This window comes from Manis javanica, chromosome 8 (assembly GCF_040802235.1).
Source record: "Manis javanica isolate MJ-LG chromosome 8, MJ_LKY, whole genome shotgun sequence".
Lineage (NCBI taxonomy): Eukaryota > Metazoa > Chordata > Mammalia > Pholidota > Manidae > Manis > Manis javanica.
In genome coordinates this window covers 103964653-103990574 of record NC_133163.1, presented here as the reverse complement: position 1 = coordinate 103990574, position 25922 = coordinate 103964653, and the positions used below count along the sequence as shown (strand labels likewise).

At 35.4% G+C, this 25922-nt stretch overlaps 1 protein-coding gene across 1 annotated transcript in view; it reads right to left on the bottom strand.

Moving 5' to 3' along the window:
• The window catches only part of UNC13C (unc-13 homolog C), a 539874-nt gene that overhangs the window by 209090 nt on the left and 304862 nt on the right, over positions 1–25922 (bottom strand). Inside the window, exon 16 of the mRNA XM_073211882.1 lies at positions 22964–23092. Coding sequence (XP_073067983.1) covers positions 22964–23092 — 129 coding nt within the window. The remainder of the gene's footprint in view (positions 1–22963; positions 23093–25922) is intronic.

Sequence of the window (25922 nt, the reverse complement as noted above, 5' to 3'; positions counted from 1 at the left end):
ATGGTGCTGGCAAAACTGGACAGCTACATGTAAGAGAATGAAACTGGATCACTGTCTAATCCCATACACAAAAGTAAATTCAAAATGGAGCAAAGACCTGAATGTAAGGCATGAAACCATAAAACTCTTAGAAAAAAACATAGGCAAAAATCTCTTGGACATAAACATGAGCGACTTCTTCATGAACATATCTCCCTGGGCAAGGAAAACAAAAGCAAAAATGAACAAGTGGGACTACATCAAGCTGAAAAGCTTCTGTACAGCAAAAGACACCATCGATAGAACAAAAAGCTACCCTACAGTATGGGAGAATATATTCGTAAATGACAGATCTGATAAAGGCTTGACATCCAAAATATATAAAGAGCTCACGTACCTCAACAAACAAAAAGCAAATAATCCAATTAAAAAATGGGCCAAGGAGCTGAACAGACAGTTCTCCAAAGAAGAAATTCAGATGGCTAACAGACACATAAACACATAAAAAGATGCTCCACATCGCTAGTTATCAGAGAAATGCAAATCAAAACCACAATGAGATATCACCTCACACCAGTAAGGATGGCTACCATCCAAAAGACAAACAACAACAAATGTTGGCGAGGTTGTGGAGAAAGGGGAACCCTCCTACACTGCTGGTGGGAATGTAAATTAGTTCAACCATTGTGGAAAGCAGTATGGAGGTTCCTCAGAATGCTCAAAATAGAAATACCATTTGACCCAGGAATTCCACTTCTAGGAATTTACCCTAAGAATGCAGCACTCCAGTTTGAAAAAGACAGATGCACCCCTATGTTTATCGCAGCACTATTTACAATAGCCAAGATATGGAAGCAACCTAAATGTCCACAGTAGATGAATGGATAAAGAAGATGTGGTACATATACACAATGGAATATTATTCAGCCATAAGAAGAAAACAAATCCTACAATTTGCAACAACATGGATGGAGCTAGAGGGTATTATGCTCAGTGAAATAAGCCAAGCAGAGAAAGACAAATACCAAATGATTTCTCTCATCTGTGGAGTATAAGAACAAAGGAAAAACTGAAGGAACAAAACAGCAGCAGAATCACAGAACCCAAGAAGGGACTAACAGTTACCAAATGGAAAGAGACTGGGGAGAATGGCAGGAATAAGGGTGGAGAAGAAAAAAGGGGGTATTATGATTAGCATGTATAATGTGGGGGCTGGGAGAAAGGGAAGGGCTATGCAACACAGAAGACAAGTAGTGATTCTACAACATCTTACTATGCTGATGGACAGTGACTGTAATGGGGTTTGTGGGGGGGACTTGGGGTAGAGGAGAGCCTAGTAAACATAATGTTCTTCATGTAATTGTAGATTAATGATAACAAAATAAAATAAAATAAGTAAAAAAATGTAATACCCTACCATCCTGCCAATGGACAAAACATTCAAAATTCAAGTTTTCTTTGGCCAACAATACTTTAATGCACAACGTCTATGCCTGTAATATGCTTATGGATATAAACAATGGTATTCAATTTTACCAACTGTGGTGACTAAATGAAATCCATTCTTTTTCTTCATTTGTAGCTCCGGGAGATCTTTACAAGGTGTATTTGAATGAACCACTACTTCATGCAAGAGATGATTCTAATGGCCCTTCCTTTATCAGCAAACTACAGTGAAGTGAATCTATAGTTGTCTATCACCACAATGCCATACTGATTCACTTACTGTCTGGATTTTATGATACAGACTCCTTGGCCTCAAAATAGAAGAAGGGAAAATACTGAAAGTACTATTCAATGAACATGTACTCTTGTGTTGGTGACTAAAATAGGAGCTTTGCAGTCATAAAAGACACCTAGGACAGTCACTTATGTAATTATTGACCTAAATGTACTCTGTGTCACAAAAGGCCAAATGTCCCTTGCTGAAAAAATTACCTGCTTTTAGTGCAAATACCTGGCAGATAGCAGACACTCATTAAATAATTTTTAAGAAAACAAACATGAATTAGTGCTCGCATCACCATGGGGAGTGGCGCTGGGAGAGGAGCTGAAGCTTAGAAAAGTTAAATGACTTATTTCAGTAATACTTCTTATCCACTTCTACCCCCAGTTGTGTCAGGAGAAGTGAATATACAAAACATCAAGAAAGAGCCAACAGAGGTGGATAACATTTAATTTAATTATAGAAAGAAAGTCTGATATTTAAGAAGCCACTCAGGGATAGCGTTGGGGTATAAGGAAACATGTCTTGATTTGCATAATAGCATATAGGACAGTTCTTAGATCTGTGAACAATCCATCCCATGGATAACACGTTCTTGAATGGTCCGTAACAGTATAACAGTGCCATTTGTGGCTTGACAGGTTAAGTGCAAGGTAACGTGTCAGTGGTAAGAAATTCTTGAGGACAGTCACTGAAAAGAAGGTCTGGGACTAGAGGGAGACAAGCAAGGGGCCTTGAGCGCTAAACTCAAGGGTCAACATTGTACTTGTCCTATCCAGGGAGTCTCATCCTAGTGGACCCTGGACCTGACCCAGCTGAAGCACTGTAGCTCAGGGTGAATTTTAATAGTTGATCTAAGCTCCAGAACTGTGCTTTCTAATATGTTAGGCACTAGCCAAATGTGACTATTTAAATGTAAATAAAATATAAATTTTATTTACGTTAGCCACATAGCTCTAATTTGTTGAATCATTTGTCTTTTCCCTCTAGAAACTTTTAAGTATTTATTTTGAACTCATCCATTTTATCAGTGTTTCTTGAGCAGATATCATGTGCGAGGCACTGTGTATAGGAGGGAAGGCGGAAGAGATTCTCTGACATGAATCAGATACAAATCCTCCCTCCAAAGGGCCTGTTGGGTAGCAGGTGAGCTCAGACTTGAGAAAATAACAAACGAAGTGGAACAAATTCCCAGATAGGAGGGGATAAATTCATTTACCATTAGATCTATCAGGAAATCTTGATGGAAAAGGAGGTACTTGAGTCTTTAGGAAAAGGTAGAGTTGGGAAATGTGAATGGAGTGGTAGTAGTTCGAGCTATAAAAAAGGCCAGCCAGGAGGACAGTGGGAACTGTACATGGTAGAAATGTTTGCTTGGAACATAAGGTTTGTGGGAGCTGGCACACTTTTGTGTTTTTTGGTGACTTCTGATAACCTCTAAGAAAGAGTTTTAATATAGATTTTTTAATATAAAATAGATTTAAGTTAGTAAGTAATTTCATGTCATTGATAACTGATATGATACATAATTAAATTCCACAAATTGTGAGTCATTTTTAGTTCCTTAGGTTCAATGACATACAGCCAGTTTTCCCGTGGGAAGATAGCAATGCTACAGCCCAATAATTTCTGATCTAACTGGGTCTTAGGGAATAGTGTCCTGCAGTTTTATGCAGACATAGTACCTTGCAGCCCTTAGATGACTGGGTGTATTATATGTATATAATATATATATATGTATATGTGTATATGTATATGTATATGTATAAAGAAGGGTTGTCCAAATTTGCATTATAGAGAAGTTAACTGTTTTTCAGAAAAATGAAGAAAAAGCATCTATGAATTTTTTGTAAAGTAGCTGTGAGAGCTCAGGCACACTGCCACAACAAAACACCATGTGTTTTCAAGATGATACTTAATGGAACTACCCGTGAGAGGCTGCCTCTTCCCATCGATGTGTCAGACTTATTTCTTCCAACAAACTGGAATTACAATTACTGGCAGAATCCTGGATCAGTTAATCATTTCAAACCAACGAATAGTCAATATTTATAATTTTCGTACACAAACCTTATAGAACCAAAATATCAAAAACAAAAACCCCCTATAGTACCAGATATGGATGTGTGTGTGTGTGTGTGTGTGTGTGTGTCCATGTGCACATAAGTAAAATACAATAAAATGTTTTCAGAAAAGATACCACAATGTTGCTCATGTGAAACCTTCATAAGATTGTACATCAGTGATACCTTAATAAAAAAAAAAGGTTTTCAGAAAAGAATGCTTTTTATTCCAGGGATCTGTCTTTGGGCTGGGAAATGAATCTCAGGGAAAATAGAAAGCAGGATTAAAATTCACATCTGTAAAGCTGAAAGGGAAATCTGGAAGGGATAAGCATAAGTACTTTAAGCTTCCAGCTTCTTTATAACATTTTGCCATGTTACGAAACAAAATCTGTTGTACAGCAGGTAGAAAATGCATCAACAAAATTACATACAGATGAAATATCAGTAGTTAATTTTGAATAACAGAATAAGTATAATAAAAAATGGTCTTAAAATAAAAACAACATCTTTATATTTGAGGGAGAGACACTTGATTTAAAAGAGAGCCATTAATTAAAACTAGGAAATAAAATATAACACACATAAGCAATGCCCTGAATTGTTTTTCTTCTATGGAACAACTAAATAAGATCTAGGATATTTCTACTTAAATGCTGCAAGAGTCAGAAAAACAACAATTCTAAATTTCTTCAAAATGCAGGATCAAAACTGGTAACATTTTTCTTTCCTTATAAAAACCTAACACATTTTTACAACTAAATTAGATGAGTAGTTCCAAATACTGAACCCTCAGGAAGACATAGTGTAACTGAAGAAGTTCTAAAGAATGTTTCTCAAGGTTCACAAAGATGGGGCTTCTGGCGGCTCAAGTGTTGTGGGGACAGGGCAGGTGGAGAGCCTACAACATCAGTCACAGGAGGACTGACCAGAAAGACTCTTCTATCAATAAAGTCTGAGTCTCCCACTGAAATATGTAATATTGTAGATCCACATGGACTTCTATGCTATCCCAAATTCCTACATAATACAAAGGATATCTTATAAGAAAACAGTTTGGGCAAATAAAAAGAAAAGCTACTTTGATGCAGGGCCCATGGGCAGTAATCAGAGACTTGACGTCTCTCCCCCAAGGTACTGTGAAGACGAGACTGAGTCTTCTGGCGGATACAGTGAGCTTAGCTGCTGAGGATCAGCTGGCCAGAAGGGGAAGAAAGGTGCAGAGGGAAGGTGCTCAGGTCACTGCATTGAGGGAAGTCAGGAACAGTAGATGCAAGAAAGGACTGAGAGGATCATTCAAACAGCCCAGCGCCCCGTGCTGTTTCTGCAGTTCTGTACATCCGACAGGGAGTAGTTCAAACTCTCTGCGTGGACTGTCCTCTGCTAGGCAGAGGAAATGGCTGTCCAAAATTAGAATGACAATGAGACTGCACCATCTCCAGGCTAGATTCTTTGCAGTTCAATCACAACTGTTACTCCAGACTTTGTGCTACAATCAGCAACAGCATATAGAAATGCAGTAGCATGCATAGCTCCAAAAGTGGTTCTAGTATACTGCTATTAGACTCATTTTTGGGTTTCTACTGCGCAACTATTGATCAGTGGGGATCAATCACGAGGTGTGTTATTAGCACTATCTAGACACAAATTACACTGAATAAGGTCCATTAAGTCACCTCATGGGGAACACAGTAAGTACATTCAGTGCCATAATACACTTCCAATGCCCTGAGTTGAGCCTTAGATATGCTACCTTTATTTTCCATAGAGGTTTTAGACTCCTTATTTACATTCATGAGTGCATTCTCATAAAAAAAGTGTTACTAAACTGAATTTATACTGCCCTTCACTAAAGTATGAACTGTCATCTGCTCAATTAGATTATAAAAGCACCTGCCACTCAAAAGATGAGAGGGACTGAATTTGAATGTGAACAAAATGGCATTAAGCTCCAGTAGGCTCCCCACACTTGAGTACAATTAAGTTTAATTAGGCCCTTCTCAAGTGCCAAGAACACAGGGTTTGATGTCTTTCCATCTCCTAGCAGCTCAGAGTGTAATTACACCTAAAATAGGATTTTTATCTCAAAATTGAACTACTTTCATGCGATTTAATTTTTCTTTCATTTCAGGTCAGTTTTCTGCTTACTGCTTGGATGGCTACCTAATTCACTTGGGTCCAGCTACATCACATAGATAACATGTCATGGTTTGTAATCTTTAAATATCAAGATACATGTGTTTAGTTTTCTCCCATGGATCCTGTTTCTTTTTCTTTCATACTGCATCAGTTAAGCAGAAAACTCATTTTCTCATGTTTCTGTTCTCCAGTGATATGTAAAGGTCAAGCTGGAGTTTCTAATCTGCATTAACTGATCAGAGTACCTATACTCAGTGGATGTAACTTCAGCCAAAATGAAAGGAACATGACTTTTTAATCTGCTTTTACGTGGCTGTATGATTTTTGCTGGACTTTCTCTGAAAATAGCTTATGATTTCACCTTTCTATAAATACCTATAGTTGTCCAGGATCCCCCAACTGGAAGCTGTTATTTAAGAGATAGGACTTTAATCTTTCTATATGCATTATTCTTTTTCAATATACACTGAAAACTCAGGGCATATTTTCGTAAATTATTTTAGTGAGAACAAGTCAGGTTCTACTAGGAAATTAATTCAGGCGGATTACCCAAATAGCCTACTAGCCACTCGCCTTGCTACTAGTCTTACTCCTCCAATTAATTGTCTATTTTGCAGCCAGATCCATCTTTATAAAACACAAATCTGATCATGCCACACTCCTACTTAATATTCACAGTGCACAGTGGTTCCACATTTCCTTCAAAATAAGTCCCAAATCCTTAGCATACAAAGCATCTGCCTTCCTCTTTTGGAGGAACCAGCACTACTTTCACTATTAGTATAAAAGATTTGTGACGTCCGACACCCTTCATTAAGCCCCATGAATGACTGGCCACTGTGGCTGGTCACAGCTGCTCCAGCCTTCAGCTCTGGGCTCATACACCTCTGAGGCTTTGCATGTGGGTCACGCGTTCATTTGTAATCCTCTCTCTTGCCTTTAATCCCTCCCCATGCTCCATCCTGATCCTTCTTTTTCCTGATATATCATGAACTCTTACTTATTCTTTAACACCTGAGAATTTACCTCTTGCCCAAAGCCTTTCTTGATCCCCTCTTGCCCCCTGCAGGGCATTACCTGAGCCTCCTATGTGCTCACGGAACACCTGTCTTTTCCCTCTCACAGCACTTCCCACACGGCATGGTAAATGCCCCCTTATTTGTCTGAGTTACGCAGTAGATCAGCGGTTCTCAGACATGAGTGTGCATCAGAGTCACCACCGGGGCTTGTTAAAACACAGATGACTGGATCCTACCCCCAAGAGTTTCTGATTCAGGAGCTCCTGGTGGGCTGGGAGGTACCCTCAGATGGACATTTCTAACAAGATCCTAGATGATGCTGATCCTGTGAGTCTATGAATGCTTTGTGAACCCTGCAGTAGAAAATAAACCTTGAAAGCAAGGCTTTGAGTTATTCACCCTGGCATACTTACCACTTAGCCTGAATCCTTATATAGAAAAAGAAATACACAAGTACTTATTACATGGATTGACAGATTTGGGGGACATGAAAAGAGAGAGTGGTGAAGTAAAAAAAAAGGCATAAAAAATTTATCCTTGGGGCTTATTGACCATATTTCTTGGTATTTCAACATCTACCACTACTGCCACTACATTTTCACAGGGTCAAATTTTCAATATTCAAATTGATTACAAGAATAAACTAAGAGTCAGAAGTCTTTGGGCAAAACCATAACTGGCATAGCCCTGCCTACCTGGTTTTTGATGGTAATTGAGGAAAGAGTAAAATTATTTAAAAAAGAAAAAAATGTGCTTTTTAAGAAAATCCTATTTCAAGAACAAGGATGATATATATGCAAACCATGAAGTAGTATACTGAAAGGACGAAAGCACTTGTTTGTCTGTTTGATTTCCCTCTGGCTTTCTCAGCAATCATCTCCCCAAGGTTTCTCTTAAAAAGTTTACACCTGCTAATTTATGTATTTTTAACATCGGAGGCCTTGAAGTTTTTTTAATGTGTGAGCTTGATGAAATCTCTCTTAATTTCTGCTTAGTCCTTTAAAATGTTTATTACTGGACAAAGAGCTATGAGGAAATATATACCAAAAAAATGTTTTTTTATTTCAGATAATGAGGTTAGAATGGGAAAAAAATTATTCCTAAAGCTGAGTTTGGTAACTATTTTCAAATTTCACATTTCATGAAAACAACTTAACAGAAAGACCTGTTAGAGACTGTATGGAAACAAAAACCTTTTTTTAAACAGTATTCCAGGCTATATTTTAGAAAGAAAAGGAATACAAAGCAAAAATATTATTGGTTGATTTGAATCTGTAGTATAATTCATAATTTTATTCCAAAGTTGCAATAAAACCATGACTTTAAAACAATGTTTCCATCACACCTTACATAAGAATAAATTCCAGGTAAGGCAGAAGTTTAAACATGAAGAAACTATAAAAATTCTAGATAAAAAGATGGGATAAGATTTTTAAAATAATCTTAAAGTAGAGAAAGTGTTTCTCAATATTACATAAACCTTAGAAGCTATAAACTGACACAACTGACAATGTAAAAATTATTTTTTTTAAAAACTGCATGGAAAAAACTGCCATAAAAAGTCAAAAGAGATGATAGGTCATAAATTATGTTAATGAAACTATGTTACATGAAACAGAGTATGTACAATATGCTACAATTTGTATAAAAAAATGGAAGATGTGTATGTATATGTGTCTAAATATACATATAGGTATACATGCCTATATATACATCTATTAGTATATGTATATCTGGAAAGCATATATACTTGCATAAGCATACAGAATCTTTGAAGGGATACATAGCAAAGTAATAATACTGCTTACTTCTAGGAAGGAGAACTGGAGGACTAAGCACTTAGGGACAGGATGAGCCAGATAAATTTTCCGTATATTTCTTAAAATGCTTTTTCAATTATGTAGTCAATGAGTATATTCCCAAATTAAAATGAATAAATAAAATTCGAATGAAAAACAAAATGAAACAAAACATCAAGACCACTTCAGAGGTGATCAAACATAATTCCTTGGCTATGTGAGGGTGGGAATAATTCTAATTTTTGCCTTTCTTTGATACTTGAGTAACAATCCCCATTTTTTTAAAATTCCAAGTTACATCCTTTGCAGAATTTGGGGGCACTGATCTTTGAGTTGCTTCTCATGAATAAGAGCATAGTTGAGATTTTCCTTGAGTTGGAACCTTGATGCTGTCACTGGTTCAGACAGAAACCTATGTCAGCACCTACACTACCAAAAGAAGGCAGGAGCGGTGACGGGCATCTCCTGCAATAACAGTTCTGGTGGGGCCGAGTGCCAAGTTCACTTACAGAGTGTATTATAGCACTTTCAAGTACCTGGAAGGTGCTTTGTGGCAGGTGGAGAGAAACAGCAGATGCATTTCAGAGTAAGCCTGATGGTTCCAACAAACTGTGTTATTTCGTGTGTTATAATCTCCTCCTTCCTTATAGGGCTAACAGTCAGGTTCGGTAAAGAAGCACTGAACCAAAAACTGTGTTTTAGTGCATGGTAACTCTAGCACAAACTTCTGCCCCATCATGAATTCAGCATGAGGTCAAGGTGAGTATTGATGGAATAAAGAAAAGGTGGAACCTCTGAATATATATATATGAGTAAGGCGATTCTCAAACATGATCTAATTTAATCCACACAGCAATTCCATGAGATAATTGCTGTTACTCCTTTTTGACAAATGAAATTGAGCCTTAGAAGAATAACTTGTCTGTTACTCAGTATATTCCTGGTTGAAGGAGGGGATGGGCAGGGTTCTATTTCAATCCAGGTGCATCTGAATTCAGAACTTCATCTCTTCTTGAGATACACACTGCCTGCCAAAGCGGAACAAGTTTCTCTGTTGATCTGAGTCAGGCAGGGTCTCTTGTTCTTCCCTGGGACTTGTGAGAGTTGTTTCCAGAATTCAAGAAAATGGGCTTTTAGTTCCTTCATCCTGACTCAGACACAACCCCTGTTTTTCAATAGTTTGATATCCTCCCAGAGCTTTTACGGGGCTGCCTTGGGTTTGAAGCACTGGACTGAAACACTAAGTGTAGTTTAGGGTAAGAGCCAAGGACAGAACTCGGGGAACTTCAACATTTAAAGGTCTGGTAAAGCAGGGAATTTGGCAAAAAGTCCAAAAGTAAGGTGGAGGAAAACAATGATGGCAATTCAACAATTAGAAAAAATAGTTGTTTCAAGAAGGAAGGAGAGATCAACAGTTATAAATGCTACTAAGAGGTTGAGTAAAAGTAGGCAAGAGAACTGACCCCTGGTTTAGGCAAAACCTAGTTAACTGGACATCTAGTGAAGATAATTTCAGTACAGGGAAGTTAACTGAAGCACAGTCCTAGTGGATTTACTTTACCTCTTATGTTGAGATGAAAAATGGAACTGCTTCTACCATTTCAGGTTCTGCCTGTCACACTGTGGTTTTGAATAAGGGTAAAAGAATGTTTTTTTAAATTTATTTTTGTTTTGTAACTCTTCTCTGGTCTTTCTGGAAACATTATCTCCAGAATTAATACCTCCAGGGAAGGGTCTTCCATGATGAATTCCAAAAGGAATCATATTATTCTAAGTTCTATCTTCCCTACACCCCAGACTAGGATGGTTCTTCGGTTGCATGTTCTAACGGTATTTTGTATTTTAGACACCTGACATCTGGCCTGAATTATTTTTTAATGTCTGTCTGTCTGGGTTGACATGAGTCCCATAAAGATGATGGTTGTGTTGTATTGCTTACCATTCTTTCCTTTAGTCTAACATTGTCTGGCACAGGACAAGAACTCAACTAATTGTAGCTATTGTATGTTGATTAATTAATCTCCAAGTGAAAAGTGGTATGATTAATATGACATGGCACATAATATTATTGATTGGACATAGCCCATCAAGTCAAATCATTTCCAGTAAACATGCTGATCACACCGTACAGAAACTGTATAGTTAACAGCCTTCATGAAATCAGTAACCCATCCACAATCATGTCCCTCTTCTCACTCTGGGCCTGTCAATGTTGGGTGTTTCTAAGCTGAACTAGGTTCTTACTTCAGAACCATCTTACCTAAAATCTCCCACTCTTCCCCCTTACATGATATCTATCAATGGATTTATGACTAATCATCCCATAGTCACACATAACTGTGGTGCTGTGCATTTGGTAGTTTTTAATTTTGAGGGATGCTGTGACTCAGCTCTGGCCATCAAAGGCCCTGACACAGGCAAAGAAATTGTAGCTGGACTTAAATTGAACACTGGTCTGTCAACATTGGCAACCCCAGTGGTATTTTAGTCTTGTAGTGAATGGTTACAGGACATATAAAAATTTATGAAAATCTGTGGAAATTTAAGCTGAAATGTATAAATAAATATACACATAAGTCATAGCAGCTGCAGCAGTAGTAACAGTAGTAATAATCATAATTGTGGCCATTAGTTTAGTTAACCCATTTTACATTTCACTTGACTATCAATAATCTTGCCAAACCCCCAAAACAAGAACAAGTTCACGCAAATAACAGGCCTGACTCATAAAGCAAAAACTAATAAATAAGCAACAACTTAATACCCTAATGCCCAATTCCTAGACTATAATATCAGTATATTAGGTGAGTCAAACATACATGAACAGGTACTCCAAACTCACTGTTCTCAGTACACTAAACTTAGCTGGCATCAACACAACTGTAATAAACCCCCAAATCATCCTAATTTATGTATCATGTGAAAAAATTTCTTTATGTATATTCTTTTTTACAGTCTGCCTCCCTCTTGGATGTTCTATAAATAACCTTGTTATTGTAGCTTAATAGTATGAAACAAGGCACTGAAAAAATGCGTAGGTGAACTTATTAACTCTATAAACACAAAGGTTTGGTCCCAGTCTTTCTACTGGTTTTAATAAAATTATACATGCAAGTATCCTCACCCCGGTGAGAATACCCTCTAAATCAAAAGCCTGAAGATTAAGGGGAACAGGCATGCAGCAGGCCAGTCAGGTACCTCATGATACTTTGCCTAACCACACCCCCACGGGAGACAGCAGGGATAAAAAATCAAGCCATAAATGAAAGCTTGCTATGTTAACAAGGGTTGGTGAATTTCGTGCCAGCCACCACAGTCGTACAATCAACCCAAATTAATAGAATCCCTGCATAAGTTATGTTAAAGATATTTATAGAATAAAGTTATACGATTGCATATTGTGTATTTGTGAATGAGTGAGTGGCTTTTAAATCCTTCCCCTATACGGCAAAGGAAACTCAGAGCCAATTTTCCTATATAAGTCGGAATTCTTCCTTTTGGCCACTTTTGCCAAAGCCAGAAAAGGAAAGTAACTCAAAGTTAGAATTTTGCAATAGATGAAATTTTAAAAGCAATAAAACAGGATATAAACTGAATTTTTTATAAGATATTTTTTAAAATTGTAAAGAAACTGAACCACTCTATGGAAAGCCATGTACATATTTGAGGAAAATAAAATGCAGCAAGGAAATAAAGGGGCCAAATTCCTTTCTTTGTGAGATTCCCTTACCCTATAACTTGCTCTGGAGATAGAAAGGGAAATTGAATTACTGGATTATTACAGCCTATTCTGCTAACCATGTATTAGAGAATGTATATAGACACCACTTACGGGAGAGGGTTAAACTACATATGTATTCTGGAAGTTAGTACAATTGATTGTTTGTTGTATCTTTGTTTTATGGCTTACTTTTGATGCTGTTTTAGGACCTTTAAAAGAAACCTGCTATTGAATATAAAGCTCTTTGGTTGAAGGATATGGTGTCTAATTTACACACTATATCCCATTTTATTAATGTGAAACCATTTTATTCATATGAGTTTATTGTTGCTCATGATGAACTCAAACAGTATGATCAACAATATTTTTAGGAGGTTATATTCTGCTTCTTAATACTTATATATATCATTTGCCCCTATAAACAAAATATATAAAGTCAAAATAATAAAGACAAGAGTATTAGTGTTTCCTAAGAGGATGCAAATAGTGATTTTTAAAAAATGCATCAAATGTAGCCATAGAGGGTCCTTTCAGATGGTTCAGAATTCCTAATCTCTAGAATTTCACATTTGACTTCCAACCTAGAATCTGTATTTCAGTAAAATCACTGTGTAAATAATGGTAGTTTGACTTGAATTTTATTTTCAGAATATTTCTATTAATTAATTATTCCTGCACTGTTCTCTAATTTACCAGATACTTTCACACATCTCTTTTTAATTTTAAGGACTTAAAAGTCATTCATTCACAAATACACAATAATCAAAGTTTGCTGGGCTCTGGATTAGAGAGGAAAGGTATCATTATGTTTATTTTAGTTATGAGGAAACTGGCTAATGATGGATTTCTTTGCTAATTCTAGCTAGTGAGTAATAAAACAACAAATTGAAACAAAAGTTTTAATTTACAGGTATTATAAACAAAAATCATACCTATTGAACATTCCATATTTTAGGCTTCCTTATTTTGTGTGAATGCTAGTCCACATACGAGGAATTCATTGATAAATAAGAAGAGACAAAATCTTACTCTGGTGGAGTTTACAACCTGCTCCATCATCTATGATCTTAATTGCTGTATTATTTTGCTAACAATTCGGTAATATCACTAACGTGTACCTATTTTTTTTTGTCTTCAAGAGGCATTATATTAAGAATTCCATAAATTCTGGGAAGTTGGGAAAGAAGAGCCTAAGCCATGGAAAATAATACAGACAAGTAGACAAAAATAGCCCTTAAGCAGTCTATACCTCTCTTTACAATTTAATTTTTCAATGGAAGTTCTTTATTTTCTTTTTCTCTAGGTGCTTTATCAAAAAGCAAAATGTAAAGAAAACAGGAAATCAGAGTAGTGACAAATACTTTATTTTATTTAGTACTTGCCTTACATAAAATATCACTTGAAAACCTCATTAACAAAACAGATTGCTGAGATTCTTTAGTGGATTTCCTTTATTACTGGGTCTGACATGACATGGTCAGGAGCCTGTGTCTTTACAAGCTCCCAGGTGATTCTTAGGATTTGGGAAGGTTTGACACTTAGAGTCAAATAAGTGTATGAAAATGCATGTTTCCATTTTTATGTTTACTATATTTCTCATGAATTTGGAATAATCTGATTGACTAAAATGTCCCTCTGAATCAACAACTATATTTTTAAAATAATAAATTCAAGACCATTGATTTCTCAGGTAACTACAAAAGTCACAGTGTGGTAGAATAAATTATAAATGACATGGCTCCATGCACAACCTTCAGTGAAATACCATGTTTTTCCAAACAACTTCATGGTGTTAAAAAACCAAGAAGCACATTGTAGATTAGTTTGTTTTTGCCTGGTGTTATTTGTGAATGAACAACCCCTTTAAAGAATAAAGCTTTCTAAAATGGGAATACATTAAAGCAAAACTCACATAATGCAATACTAATTCTACTCCTAGACTCCATTAGGGTGGTATTATGGTACAGCACTGCTCCATTTCAGGGGTCACCGCTCACATCATCATGTATGGCTACGTGAAGCAGGGAGTGTCCATTATAAATCTAACCCTGTTCTGTACTTGTTCAATGCCAAATTCCTTTCCTATCAATGTAAAAGTTTTAAAAGATTAGGTACTTGATTCTGAATATATCACAAATATAGGATATTTTGCTCCAGAAATTTACTTATTCTTCTTTAAGTTGAGATGGAAGATGTTGGAAACTCATATAGAGATAGTGGGATCACAAAGCTTCATCTATGTTTCTATCTAATATAATTATCATCTATCCATCCATCCTCCATCTATTTCTTTTCATCACAATTCCAAAATCTCTACTCTTGTAAAAGGCTTATTGGTGCACTGTGTTTATTTAAATCTCACATAATTAGTATTGTGCTTATGTTTCTTCCTTTTTTCACTCACTAGTATGTTTTTAATTTCCATCCATGTTACTATGTAAACATCTAACCCATTTTTCCTCAATTGTTCCACAATACTCCATAGAATGAATCCATCACTTTTACTTATCTATTCTCCTGTGAAGGAAACCTGGATTGCCTCCAACTCCTCAGTATCACAAACATGCTATATTGAATATTCTAGTAAATACCCCTCTCAGGAGTCTTTTGAAAATGTTTTTTATATATGTATGTATATGTGTGTGTATTTCTATGTATGTATGTGATATATATATATATCTCTCTACAAGCAAGATTGCTGGCTCCTGCTTTACATATAGTTGGACTCTAATGCCCCCAGGTCCCCCATGGACATCAGCATTTTCTACTTTTTACTAACTCAGTGGACATAAAATAATAGTTTAATGTTGTTTCAGTTTAATTTCCTTAATTAATAATGAGTTTAAGAGTCTTCTCATAAGCTTATTAGCCTCCTAATAAAGAGTAGGCATTTTATAAATTGCCTGTTCATATTTTGTGCCTACTTTTAAAAATAGAATCTCTGTTTTTTTCTTGTTGATAATCTGGAGATCCTATGTTCTTTGTTAGCTTTGACATCGCGAAGATTTTCCACCATCTGCCATCTTTACCTTTGTTAGTGCACATTTGTAAGAAATTCTTAATTTTAATATCATCAAATTAATCAATCTTTCCATTTAAAATATGGGCTTTGGTGTTTTGTCTTTCCTAACCTGCATCAGAAAGTATTCTCCTGCACTACCATTATTACCACTTGCCCTTATCTCTTTCATCCTCGAGTTCACAGCGCATGTTGTGTTAGGCAAGAATCCAGTCCTTCCTTCCACCTCTTCATACACATAGACAATTTTCCTAATACTCTATACTAAACTCTCTCTCTTCCTTTCCCTAGTAATGTGTGTGCCACAATTTCTAGTGTAGATAAATTATAAGCCTGAGAATTTTGTAATTATAAGGAGGCATCAAATTTCACTATATGTATTTTCTATACATAATGAATAAAGAGATGTTCTTCCTCCTTTAGTTGACACTATGGTGAATTATATAATAGATTTTTCTAATGCTGAACTATTCTCACATTTTGGGGATAAAATTAGTGGATCTGGTTATATTTTTTTTAATTAAAAAATTTTTTTATCCAGTTATATTTAAAATTTGCCATTTGATATTTTATTTAGAATTTTTTTATTAGTGTTTATCAACAAAATGGGCTTATCAGTTTCTTGTCATGTATTGTTATAATCCACTTTAAGAATAAAAATTACACTGGCACAGCATACCTGGTATGTGGTTGATTCTTTTAGAATTTATGAAGGTTTCATTTGTGTATTAATTTATTGACCTTGCTTTGTTAGAAAAATTGAAATACATGTGATAGAAACATAACTGTCTAATAATTTTTTTTGGTTTTTGCATTTTCATATTTCTTCTTCACTAATACATAAGATATGGCAATATGCCACAAATTTTGAGCAACTTCTTTGTATAAGAATTGATATGAAGCTTATGAAGCTGGCATTCAAGAAGAAATTTCTTGTTCATATCCTTTCTTTTAAACGTTTACCACAGTCAAATTTTAAAAGAAAATTAAATTTAAAATGGATCTGTATGTACTTAGATCTAGTGCTAAGACAATAATCATATGTAGTAGTGAAAAGCACCTTATTTTCACAATGACTGTCATTCCCTAAACTAATGCTACTGACTGTATAAGAAAATTCATTGCTAGAAAAAAATGTGAGACAGTTTCTAGCCAGTTTCTTAATGATTACTATCTAAATACTAACTCAAATTAAGAGTGCTACTTGTAAATTTTAGTCACATTTTTATTTTTAACTTTCCTTTTATCACTGAGTGACTTAGAATTGGCTAGACTAGAAACAAAAGCAAAAGCAGTAAAACAGAAAAATAGAAAATAGCTAGAGTAACTTTTTTGGATAAAATAACTGAAAAGTACACATCTGTAAATCAAGGATAGACTTTCTGAGAGTTAACACATTTAATATCATTTAAGTTGCCAATTTAAGTATTCTGGAATTTTTTTTTTTTCTTAAGGAGTTTCCATAAGATACCTTGGTGAAAGCATTGCAATGAATAGTAGTATACCTAATCACATGTTACATATAGACAGATGATTTTGCATTGAGGTTCCATTAAGTATTTATTGGTTTTTGATACTGTATATGAGGTACAGTGTTGTGTGCTGTAAATTCATGAATATAAAACAGTTTCTGTCCTCATAAAACTCAGTGTTTACTGTGGGAATCAGACAAGTAAAGGTCATTTTAACTGGAATCAGACAAGTAAAGGTCATTTTAACATAGGGTGCTTTTGACCACATAGTACAAGATGGCTCACAGTGAAGTTTATATTAGTTCTAGCAGAAATGGAACAGAGGAAAGGAGGGCATTCTCCTGTTCCTTGAGAGCACAGACTGGAAGTTGCATACATCATTTCCACCACAAAGATGTTAATTGTGTTATTTGTGAAAGTCAATCACTGGAATTAATATACGAATTGTGGTGTATTTATGTGATCGAGAGCTGTAAAAAAATCAATAAACTGTACTTAAATATATCAGCACAGATAGTTCTCAAAAAGTAAAATCGAGATGTAAAAATTGTAGAATTCTTATCAAATGACATTTAGGCAGTCTGTTTCTGGAGTTAGCATATGTAACAATACCAATGAACTGCCTGTTTATGCGACTGATGGTGATACATGTGGTACCAAAAATGGATAACAGTCATGTGTAATAAATGGACACAAAAATGAACCAGAAAGCAGGTATCAAATTCATAATAAAGATTGTCTCAGAGGTAAGAAGATGGGCCCTTGGGAAAAATCTAATACAAAGCCTATTTTATAATAAAGTGTTGAATATCTCATGTCACTTGCTGAGTACTGCACTGAGTGGTTGTATGGTTTTAAGTGTATTGGTTGTCTACCCTCATGATTGTGTTTCTGACTGGAAGCTGTGGCTTGCGGCTGCCTCCCCCATCACCATGAGAGTATTGTTCCAAATACAGCTAGCCTGGAAAAAGTACAAAATGTTATACTTCAAAATTCAAAATCTGAAGTATAATTTCTACTGAATGTGTATTGCTTTCACACCATTGTAAAGTGGAATTGTAAGCTGAATCACCATAAGTTGGGAACCGCCTGTATGTGATTTTCCATTGAGAGACAGACAGACAGACAGATAGATGACAGATAGATATTAATTCAGCGCTATTACATGTAAGCCACTAGTGTAGATTCTGAGAACGCCTCAGGGAACAAATAATAGTGTCTTTAAAATAAAAAAAGATACATTTCAAACAGATTTTCAAATGTTTTGGTTTATCCTCTCCTAAAAGACTATCCATATGAAAAGAAATCTGTAACCTGAAGGTTCCTTTAGGAGCAGAGAGCAACAGCAAGGGAAATTAATTGGATAATCTTAATGGTGATCATTATCAAGCTAAAACACATCCATTTGGTAAAGTCCACATAAGAAGATCCTCTATTTGTGTGATGGATAGGAAAGACTTTTTAAAACTACAAAGCTCAAATTTTAAATATAAAAATTGGCCAATTTGACTCTTTCAAAATTGAAATTTTTTATAAATATACACTGAGACAAAGATAAAGGAAGATGATGGATTGTGAGAAATCTTTGCAGTATCAAATTTTGACAGACTAAGGAACTCCAGAATATCAACCAGAAAAAGACAGAGATAATATATTTTTTAAGAAAAGACACAAGATATAAACAGGCAATATGTAAAAATGGTAACTCAAAAAGCTAATAAGCATATGAGAAGATTCTTAAATTCATGATTAATTGGAAAAATATAATTAGAGCAACGTTGGGCTAGTTTATAGATTGATCTTTCATGTTTCTCCATGCAAGAGATCCATCACCTGTGTTCACACCACCACAGTTGAGTACTTAGGTATGCTAAACTGAAGGAAAAACATGGAGCCTGTTGATTCAGCCCAGGTAAACGTTGTTCTATGAGCATGCAGCGAGCTGGGGACCACAGTTCTATCTCATGTTAACTGCAACTATTTTGACTTTACTCTCAAACCTGTTTTCCATTTTTATTCCAAGCACTGTTTTTATATGGCTCTTCCAAACTCCTTTGAAGAGAGAAAGTATGCTTCCACATTTAAATAATCAGAATTAGACTGTGTCTAACTACCCTGAAATTTGTATTTTTTGGTTTCAGGCATACCACCACCTAAAGAAAACTGAGATAAAACAGAAGTAACATGAATATTAAAATATATGTCTTCATGAAGAAACTGAGGTATAAAGAGGCTAAGTAGCTCACTCAAGTCCACAAAATTAATAATCAGTAGAGCTGGGATTTGAACTCAAGGATTTTGTTATCAGAGATCATGACCATAAACTTTGAAGTGGAGTCACTGAAGACTATAAGTAGCTAAGTAACATAACACTGTTTTCATAAAATGTTTTTTATTAATTAATTAGTTTGCTTATCAAACATACTCTGTGTCAGCACTGAATACTAGAGCTACAGATACAAATTTCACATCGTAGCGGGGAAAACAGATCACACAGATATTATGTGCTAGGAAATTCAACACGATAAGTGCACCAGTGATGACACGTCAGGGTAGTGAGAGAGCAGAGCAGAAACACCTGATCAAGCGAGGAGACGTCCTAAAGGCTTTCTGAAGAAAAGGTCAGATGAGCTAGAGTTAGCTGTGATGGAGACGGGAGAGGTGAAGTAACTCCAGGCAGGTAAAGACAATGCAGACAAGACATCACAGGGTTTAGAGGGCTGAATCACAGAATGCAAGGTGGAAGTGAGATTGAAATAAGGAAAGACAGTCAGAGCTCAGATCTTGGAGGGCATTTGGACAATGGAAGAGTTTGGATTTAATCCCATGAGTGAATGAGGATTACTGAGTTAAAAATATGGATATATCTTAAATAGTTTGGGTGGCAGGTTGGAAATTGATTTAAAAGTCTGTTAGTCAAAATAAGCCAGTTGCACTGTGGTAATGAATAAATCTCCAGATCTCAGTTGTTAATGAAATAATAGACTATGTTTTATACCTAAAGTCTGAAGCTGGCTGGATAGCTCTCATCTACCTGGTAGCTATACCATCTGGAATGTGTGTCCTTCCAGGTTACTGCAGAACAGAGAGATCTGGAGGATATACAGGTAGAGCTGAGACTAGATGTGGCTTTCATCAGTTCCTCCCACATCTTGTGGGACCCTGCAGCATGACTAAACTGACATAACCACTGAAAGAGATTTTCGGTAAGCACTGAGAGTTTACCAGAGAATGGAGCATTTCTTTCCGTCTTGTTTATTACAGGCCTAATGCACCTATACATTCTGAGTATACTGAGGAAAATTAGTGCTTAATCTTTTACTATTTATTATACAAATGCTTTTTGAGCGCCTTCTATGATCCAATTACTGTCATAAAGATCAGGCGTTTTTATTCATGTTACTTTCTTGTGGGATGGCTCTCCACTTACATGATGCTATGTGCAAAGGATAGAGTAATAAAGTGGAGTAGAAGGTATAAGGGTCAGATCTTGTGTGTTAAAATGACTCTGAATTGACTGAAATGAACAGAATTTAGAATATTTTGTATAAGAGTGACATGACCTGACACTTTGAGGGATCACTCTTGCTGCTCTGTTGAGAGCAGATGTAAGGCGGTAGGGGAGAAGCCCTGATCCTATTAGGAATCTATGCAGTGATCCAAGTGAGCAACGATGGCGGCTCAGCCCGAGGGCAGAATGAAGCTGGTGAAAGCGGTCAGATTCTGGATGTATTGTGAACACATGGTATTTAATTTTGAAGATAAAGTCATCAGAATATGAGAATGATTTAGATATGGGGTGTGAGGAATAAAGGTCTTAACGTGAGCTCCCAGAAGAATGGAGTTGCAGTCAAGAGAGGGGAGATGAACCTTAATCACTAAAATTTTTGTGAGATGGTTTTAGGATGTCCAAGGGAGTATTAGTTTCCTAAATTACTGACACCCAATGAGTGATTTTCTTAGAATTTCAAATGATAACAATGTTTATAGAAAAGTCTTTTCTTAGATTTAAAGATTAGCTCCAAACATGTCCTGCATTGACAAGATTTCATCCAAAATCTATGGATCTATCTACCTAGAAAGAATACCAGTTGGTTAACAAATTATATAAATATATTTAAGTCAATTAGGCAAATATTAAGCTATTTAGATTATTTTGATGTGACAATTCACTTACTGTTTGTTGGAGCGTGTTTGCCTAATGGGAACTGCCTGTATTTCCATATTTCTAATGAAATAAAAGTATTTATTTTCTTTACTATTATTGTTATTATTAATACACTAGAAACACACTAAATAAGGGATTCCACTTTACCTTGGTGATTTGATTCAACTATTAGGTGCATTAGTAGAACAGGAGGTCAAATTTAAGTTGGACTTTGATGAAAGCAGAGAATAGGGAAAGACTATTTCAGGCATCCAGAACAGAGCACATAAATGCTTGAATGTAAAAGAGGATGGATGGTGAATTCAGAAAAATAATAGAATTTAGGGCCTATGCAAGGGGACCAGTTTGGGTTTGGAGTTACAAGGAGTAGGAAACAGAAACTAATAACACTGATTATGAAATTAGGCATGAGTAACATATAGTATAATAAAAAGTTTCAATTTCATCTTTTAATAAAATAAAGGCCATGATGTTGAAAATGTAGAAGAACTGAAAGTGCCTTGTGGGAGAAAGAGAGTAGAGAATAAAGAGAGAGGCCATCAGAAAGTCATTCAATGGGAGAGTATAAGTTAGAGACAATTTCAGCCCTAGAAATCTCAGAGAACCAAGTTTCTAAATGAGAGCATATATAGTAGGAATGAGAAGCTTACATTGTGAACAATTATGTGATTATATATTATTTTGCTAATACAATGCCAAATTCTACCTTTAATTTTTTTTTCTCCTATTAGGCTAAGGAATCAGTGACCTCAAAAAGATGTAATACTATACGAAATCCAGCTTGAATCCTAGCTTGAAAGAGTCCCACTCGCCTTCATCTAACACATGCTTTCTAGAATCTACCCCACTCATGTAACCAGAAAGTTCTAAGGGTAATTGCACAGTTTTAAATATCTAGTGGAGCAATTGCATTCTTCAGGGAAGTGGATCTGCAATAGATACAGGATACAAAGCCACTCCCCAAAGCCAGTTTTATGGAATTAATGACAATATATAGATCATTGAGTGCATTAGGAAACTTCAATGCAACAAAATGACCCATTGCATATAAAGAGGGAATATATGAAATCATATAACAAATGATTAATAGCAAGACTATATCTTAGAATTTTCTACCAACTGATAAGTAAAAGACAAGGAAGCCAAGAGAAAAATCAGCAAAGCATTAATAGACAATTCACAGAATATAAAAGGAAGTGTTCACTGAGCACATGTGAAAAGATGTTCAAACTCACCAATATTAAAATAGTATTCATCTCTGAAGGAGGAATAGGGGAGAGCGACACAATTTGGAAGAAGTACAAAATGAAATGCCATTTAATGTGTAACATTTAATGGCTTTAAACAATAAAGTACAGAGCAAATATTGCAAAATGTTCACATTTGGTCATCTAGGTATATACATATTTGATTTATTTTTCCTTTTGTATTTTTTAAATATTTCTCAATAACAAATTTAAATATATTCCCCCATCTGTCACTTTTATGAGGTAAAATGATAAAGGAGGCAGTGTGAGTTTGGGGAAGAACATAGGAGTGGTGGTTGGCATCCTAAATTCTAGTCCCAAATATGTCACCTGCCCACTGGGTGACCTTGAGCAGATCACTTCATTCTTCTGAAACTGACTCCTCACCTGAAAGACTTGAAATTATTATCCACCATTATTACATAAAGTTAGTGTAAGGACTGAATTCTTTCATGTCCATGAAAGTGATGTTCAAATGTGAAAAAGATATGGAAATTCTCAAAACCTGCAGTTAATGTGAAATTACATAAATATATTTTCCCATTTACTGTGATTCAAAACTTATAGAAACAGACATTATAAACAGAAAGTAATACACATTTTTTTCTTACCTGGTCTATTAGTTGGGAATAGAGTTCATGGCAATTGTCAAAGATGTACTTGTACGTAGAATCCAGGCAAGCCCTGACACAGTCCTTCACCACTAGGCTGGCCTTTGGGGGATTTTGCAGCTCCAGAACCTGACAGACAAATTATTTTCTTAAACTCAAAACTACAGCATTGTAATCCAGTATAATCAACTCAAGCAATATTCAATGAGTACATACTTTTAGTCAATTTTTCTTTGTTCAGGAAAATGTAGCCTTAGAAGTATTTTAAATGTATAGATATCTACTTTAACTTTCTGATATGAAAACTCAGTGAAAATGATCATTGTTGTAAATATTCAAATAGAAACCCTTAAAGAGACCCATTACATTAGTCATTCATTCCTTTCAACCATTTAACACATATTTATCACTTACTATGTGCCAAACATTGGTGATACTGAATTTTAGTAAATAATGAACAAAATAAATCAGTAAATATTACATGATGTTGCATGCTGAAAAGAAAAATAAAGTAGGGAAGAGGTGAGGAGTGTTTCAGTGGAATAGAATTAATACAGAGGACTGCAATAGTAGATGAAGTCAGAGAAGAGATGGCAGCATGGGGAAAATCTACATACATTATTGTAAGAACCTAAGCTTTGAAGAAGGTGGGAATAAATTGGACTGTTTGAGCAGAAGAACAAAAGGACAAAACTATCTTTTAAAAGACTCTTTTATGCTGCTTCTAGGTAGGTTATGGAAAAAGTAGAAAGATGAGAGATGAGAATAGTACAATAATTTAGTGAACAGAAGATAGTGCTTACACTATAGTGGCAAGCTAGGAGCTGTTAGGAGAAATCCTATTCTGGTTAATTTTGGAAGGAAGAGTTAACAGGTTTTATGACAAATTGGATGACTTGTGTGAGAGAGAGGAGGCAAGACCCCAAAGTTTTAGCCTGAGTAATTAATACAATGAAGGTGACCTCAATTTAGATGATCAAGGCTGTGCTTGGGCAATCAGGGGCTCAGTTTGGCAGGTTAAGATTGAGAAGCCTCTTATACATACAAGTAGATTTCCAGTAGACATTTGGGTAGATAAGTCTGGAGTAGTGGAGATGCCCAGGCTAGGGATATCAATTTGGGAATTTTCAGCTGAGAGAAGAATTTAAGGAAATGAAACTAGATAAGTGTGAATAGAGAAAAGTTTCAAGAAATTCAATCTGGGTAATTCTAGCCCTAAGACATCAAGCAAATGAGAAAGAAAACAGAAGCTAATAAGGTAAGAGCAAACTAAGAGGGCATCTTGGTGGTCTAGGGAAGAAAAGGTTTCCCAGAAGAAGAACTGATGAAATACGTTAAGTTATATTGAACGCTGATACTGCAATGAACAAAAGAAACATAAATCCCTTTCCTCATGGAGTAGATAGTAAGCAAAATAGGAGTAAAATATGTTAATGATAATGCATGTTGAAAAGAAAAATAAAGCAGAGAAGAGGAGTAGCATGTAGGATTGTAGGATGAGGAAAGATAGCTGACCACTAGATTTTGCAAAGTGATGGCTATTGGTTATTCTGACAATGTCACTTTTGGTAAAATGATAGAAAAGTCTGATTGGAGTGGGTTCAAAAAATAAGGGTGGATATGAAGATTTAATATTGTTAAAATTTCAGTTTTCTTCAGGTTGATCTAAAGATTTCATGCTATCCCAATCAAAATCACAACAAGAATTAACATCACCTAAAACATTCTGAGGAAGAAGATAAAAGGTGGAGGATTCACACTATCTGATTTTAAGGTTCTCTGTGAAGCTATAGGAATCAAGATGGTTTGACAATGGTGCAGATATAGACAATTGAGTAGAGAAATAGACCCAAATAAGTATGGTCAATTGATCTTTTTCTAATGATGCAAATTCATTTCAACGGATAAAAGAAATCTTTTCAGTAAATATGTTAGAAGGCAAGACAAAAAACAAAAACAAAGGCAAAAATAAAATTATCCTAGACTTATACTTCAGATAAAATAAAAAGAGTTCTCTGAATGAAATACAGGACTAAATATAAAAGGTAAAATAAAACTTTTAGAATAAAAATGGGAAAATCTATTTCTGACCTTGATTTAGTCAGAAGCATTATCCATAAATAAAAAAATTAATAAAGTAGACATCATCAAAATTAAAAAACTTCTGCTGTGCCAAAGCTACTGTTAGTGAATGAAAAGATAAAACACAGACAGGGAGAAAATATTAGCAAATAAAGTACCTGACAAAAGATTTGTATCCAGAGCAAATAAAGAGCTCTTTATAGTTAATGATAAGAAAACAGCCTAATGGAAAATGGGCAAAATATTTCAACAGATTGTTCATGAAAGAAACTAAGTGACAAATCAGCTCAAGAAAAGGTGATCAACATTATTAATAGAGAAATAAAATCAAGGCCCCAATAAGATACATTATAGTGGCTTAAAAAATTAAAACCATGGGTAATAGCAAGATCGTCACCAGAGGATATAGATAGCAACTGGAATTCGTATATATACTGCTGGGAATGCAAAATTGAACAACTGCTTGGAAAAACAATTAGGCACTTCTTGCTAAGGTAGACGTACATTTTCCAAATGACCCAGTAACTTTTCTGCTGGGTATTTACCCAAGGAAAGTGAAAACTAAAAATATGTACATGAATATTTTTAAGTTTTATTTGTTCTAACCCTAAATGGAAACAACCAAAAAGCCTGTAATACACAAAAAAATTACTACTCGGCAATAAAAAGGAATGAACTGTTGATACACTCAACAAGGCAGATGAATAGTCTATGTATTATGCAACACAGCATATTATTTCATTTATAGGATGTTCTGGTAAACCATAGGGGGAAGAAGAACAGATCGGTGGTCACTGGGGAGGGGGCAGGAGGCTGACTGAAAGAAGGCACACAAGGTTATTCTGGCAGCATATGGAAATGTTCTGGATCTTGTTTG